The sequence below is a fragment of the Macrobrachium rosenbergii genome, chromosome 27 (genome assembly GCF_040412425.1).
Source record: "Macrobrachium rosenbergii isolate ZJJX-2024 chromosome 27, ASM4041242v1, whole genome shotgun sequence".
Classification (NCBI taxonomy): Eukaryota; Metazoa; Arthropoda; class Malacostraca; order Decapoda; family Palaemonidae; genus Macrobrachium; species Macrobrachium rosenbergii.
In genome coordinates, this window is record NC_089767.1 from 37,742,303 (window position 1) to 37,746,731 (window position 4,429).

Here is a 4,429-nt window from a genome sequence, read left to right on the forward strand (position 1 = left end):
CGTACGCCAATCCGACGGAAGAAATATGGCTCCATAACAGCAGAAAAATAAAAATTTGGAGGTTTTTTATGAAAAACTCAATAAAAATGCAGTTTACATCATTTTCAATACACCCAAAGCATTAAAAGTAAGGTTTTCTTAGGATTTCTGACGATTTTCGACGATTTTTCGGTTTACAACAATTTTCGGTTTACGACGTGGCATAAAAACGGAACCCCCATCATAAACCGGGTACTGCCTGTACATGACTTGTGAGTTTTCATTTTCAATCTAACAGTGAGGTTATCCCATCCAAAGTGTATGTTTTCTGTAAAATTGGAGTTATCCTCTGTCGCACAAAAGTAATTTAGATCAGCGCAAGAAAGAGCTACCATGAGTTGACTTTCAGGAATGAGATTAACAGCCTCATTCTTTATAGATATGGATAGGTAGATTGATAGATAGACAGCTAGGAAGTTACTCCTTTTTGGGAAAAAGATATCCCTAAAAAGTGAGTAACCCCTTTTGTGTTTGTGTATTTACAGCAGTTTTTAATGTATTAATTCAACAGGTTTTTTCTTCCCTCGATATAGCTGCAGTTGAGATTTGCTTGGAAACTTTCCATAATAGGAGTATTCAGTCACTATAATTGTTCAAGATGTTTAGTGCAAAGTATAAATGATTGAAAACATTGTTTTTGTCTGAATGTAGTATGTGAAGAAAATAAGAGTGAGGCCTAAAAATAAGTGTAATATTCACAGTGTAACTAATTTAGATAAGATATCAAGCTCATTAACTTAGGGATACAGTATATTCAACACTGAATATGGGAGCCACTTAGAAATAAAAAAAAAAGTTACTCATTTCAAGGAATGTAAAATCAAACTTCACTCTATAGTCCACAATTTATTCACCAAAGATTTTACAATTTACAGTTATTTTGACAGTGCGACATCACAGATTGCCAACTGTCTTAAAGCCTATTCGATAATTACCTATTCACCCAACATAATATTTCTTTACAGCAGCAAACAATAATAAATAAAGTACAAAAACATCTTCACAATCTTGAAAAGAAAACAATATACAACCAGCTAATGCCTAAACTTGATAAGTGAGTGTGTTTGTGTAATGTGTCTGTCAGCTTACACATTTGTTTTAATATAATCAGTAGTTTTTCCTCCAGATACAAGTCTACTATACTCTTCACAAATATGGATTGCAAGTTAGGAACAAAACTAAACAAATTTAAATTGTAAGTACCATATTCACTTGAAGCTTAATGAACACAAACAACTGAATATTAACTCCACAATTAACTCGCCAAATTGGGATCACAATATTGATGTGACCGGTGACATGCAGTTCAACAGATATCATCTGCTCTTATTACCAAAAGGAAAGATGGTTGTTCTTTGCATTTTGATTAGAGTTTTGATAGTCTCAAAGTGTATGTCAGTGAAAAATGTTTTATATTACAAATTAATTTGTGAATCATTACCTATGCAGCATAATTTTATTAAATAAAAAAGTTACAAATAAGATGCTGGATTGCTAACAAAATGGGCAAGTTCACTTTACTGAATTAATCTTGAGGTTGCTGTATTATTTGTGTCTTTGGGATTCACTTTTTTGTTGTTTGATCATGTGTGTTGTTTTTTAAACATGAAGGTTGTACATTCCATTTTCCTTCTAAGATGATTTCAGTAACCTTCAAGCCCTTATTCACAAGTGATAACATTACATTGTGTGTGGTATCGTCAAAGGATTTAACCAATAGCTATCCACTCGTCGTCATTTTCTGTAGCAAGTTCGTGAAGAGTGAGGTCAGTATTGGAGATGAGGAGCTGCACCCTAAGGAGATCAATGTCATCAGAATGGATATTCCAATTGGCAACATTTCCCACATCTGTCAGCAGAGGGCAGTGTTCAATTAGAGACTGTATAGTGCGTATTGTAAGCCCCACTGCGACGCCCAGCCACAGTTCTTTAACCTTACACAAGGAACCGTCTATTAAGGAACTCATCACAGCTGCGTCACTTAATTGCCCACAGTCACCCAGTGATAATCGTTCAACTGCTTTACACTGATTAAATATTAATCTCACAGACATTACGCTCATCTGACTGCTGTAAACAAGGAATTCGACCACTTTCTTAAAGGCCGAATCTTTGGTTGAATCCAGGCTCACAAGAGATACGTTATGGAATTCCAAACGCCGCAAGTCTGTGCACCAGCCCCCAAGGTCTGCCAAATTGACATCACCGAAAACAGTCAGAAGATATAAACTACGAACATTGGGTCCGATTTTCGGCAGCAGGATTTCGACATCTGTCCAACGGACTTTATGCAGCTTCAGTTCATTGACCTTTTTCAGCATGTCAAGATATTGTACAACAGTGCCTTTTGGGCTGTCAAAATAAATAGCTTGTAAATTTGGGCACATCTTAGCAATGCAGCTCAATCTGGCACTGGTTGTCGTTAAGTCATGCATGTACAAGAGTCCCAATTCCCTCCCAGGGTACTCATTGTAAAATAATTCCACTGCTTGTCCTGTGCACTCGTATGAGCCCACACTAACTAAATTAGGAAGAGTGGCAAACAGGTACTTAACGTGGGAAGGAGGAAGGCCCTGTGCACCGGGTCCACCTAAATCTACAATTTGCAGGGAATGTTTCAGTAAATCTATGCACACCCGACGTGGGTTACTACACAGGTTGCGAAGGCCATCTTCTGTAATGTTACGAGATCCTGACACGTCTATCTTTTGGAGTCTGTTGCAGTACTTGCCGATGGTGTTTAGCATTTCATCGTCACAGTTGTAGCGTAGAGTAAGACGTCTAACCTCGTCTAATCTTCTCAAGACTCGCAGGAGGGCGTTCCTGTGGTCTGTTCCTATCCAGATGCCCCGCAGGTCAAGTTGGTGAATCCCTGTTCCATTGTTTGAAATGACCTCAAGGACCATGGAATAGTATGACTCTGGAAAATTTCCAATTGACAGGTTTCTTACACCTGGGTTGAGAAGGAGTTGCAGTGCAAGGTACCTGACAACGGCCTCGACCTCTTCATCACGAGAAAGGATAGTGTTGAGGAGTTCCTCCATGATTCCTGGGGTTAAGGAATCTAAGAGAATCTCCTTCACCAATTCCAGTCTCACGGATAATCTAGGGGTCCCATAGATATCCCAGTCTTCTTCTTGTCCAAAAAATATTTCATTAAGGATGACAGCGCATACATTATATAACACTTTGTCTCTTGCAAATAACTTCAGTTGATGCACAGGTTTTTGGGGCGGCATGGCTGTATTCTAAAAGAACAATCGTTTTCGTAGCAATAAAAACAAACAAAAGTTTTGAGTCAAGCACACTATCACAGGGGTGTAATAAAGACTAAAATTTGACAACTTTGCTGGTAAACTGACACATCCCAGGATATGTTCTCCTCCATTTTAAGAGGATTAATTCACTTCATTCGACACTGGCACATTTCTAGATAAGTGATGGACAAAGTCAAGAACACTGTTGCACAAAGGCATCGTTCAGCAGGACTGATATGCGGTGTTGGCACACTCTTGGCACTCTCATCTAACTTCTTGGCACCAATCCACCTTCACTCACTTGTAGTTTTAAATTTTGTTTTTGTTCTTGAAGTTTTTCCATTAATGAAAACGTTCCTGTATATATATCGTCACCACTTCCAGTCAGTTTTGTCAGTATTTTAAAATTGCCAGCTAAATATATCATTCTAATATTAAACGGGATATGGAAGAAAAACGTTCAAAAGTTGTTAGTTACTGAAAAGGTATTACCTTTAAGGTAAGCTTTAGTAACTCGAGTTACATGACTCGTGACGGTGTGGAATTGTAAACAATATGTGTATATTTACTAAGCAGTTACCACTGAAACAACCGTAGGCCTACAGATTCAGTATCCAAGGTGTGATGTAGCAATATGTTGAAGCCAAAAATAGAGCAAAATTTTGCATAGAGATTTCACTTCGTTAGAGTTACTAATTACACCCTTAATTCTCGTCATTTGTTTGCAAACAAAACCTGTTGTTGATGCAAATCTGTTTGTTTGTGTACATGATTTATTTATAAACCGTGGCTAAGATGGCGAGCCTAACTATGAGACGGTTTCTGCCAAGCAGGATTAAAACCGGAAGTTAAAATCTGTTTGGTGTTTGGAAATTATGTAGCCAACTTTACATTTTCCCTTGTGACCTTATGTAACGGTGAAGATAGGTTACGAAAAACTGTGCTCTATACAAATACTTACTTTGCGTGAGAGAGAGAGAGAGAGAGAGAGAGAGAGAGAGAGAGAGAGAGAGAGAGAGAGTTTCTTTTTCCATTCTAAAGTTCACCACATCATAATAACCCAAGCTAACTTTGGCCCATTCCCCCACATTCTCTTTCTATACGTTATAAAAGGACCACACAAACTTAAAGAC

At 37.9% G+C, this 4,429-nt stretch overlaps 1 protein-coding gene across 1 annotated transcript; it reads right to left on the reverse strand.

The window, feature by feature from the left end:
- Positions 1 to 872: 872 nt before the first annotated feature.
- Positions 873 to 4,027, reverse strand: LOC136853661 (uncharacterized). Its single transcript, XM_067129583.1, has one exon. The coding sequence runs from the start codon at positions 3,276 to 3,278 to the stop codon at positions 1,749 to 1,751; it is 1,530 nt and encodes a 509-aa protein (XP_066985684.1). The 5' UTR covers positions 3,279 to 4,027; the 3' UTR covers positions 873 to 1,748.
- Positions 4,028 to 4,429: the final 402 nt, after the last annotated feature.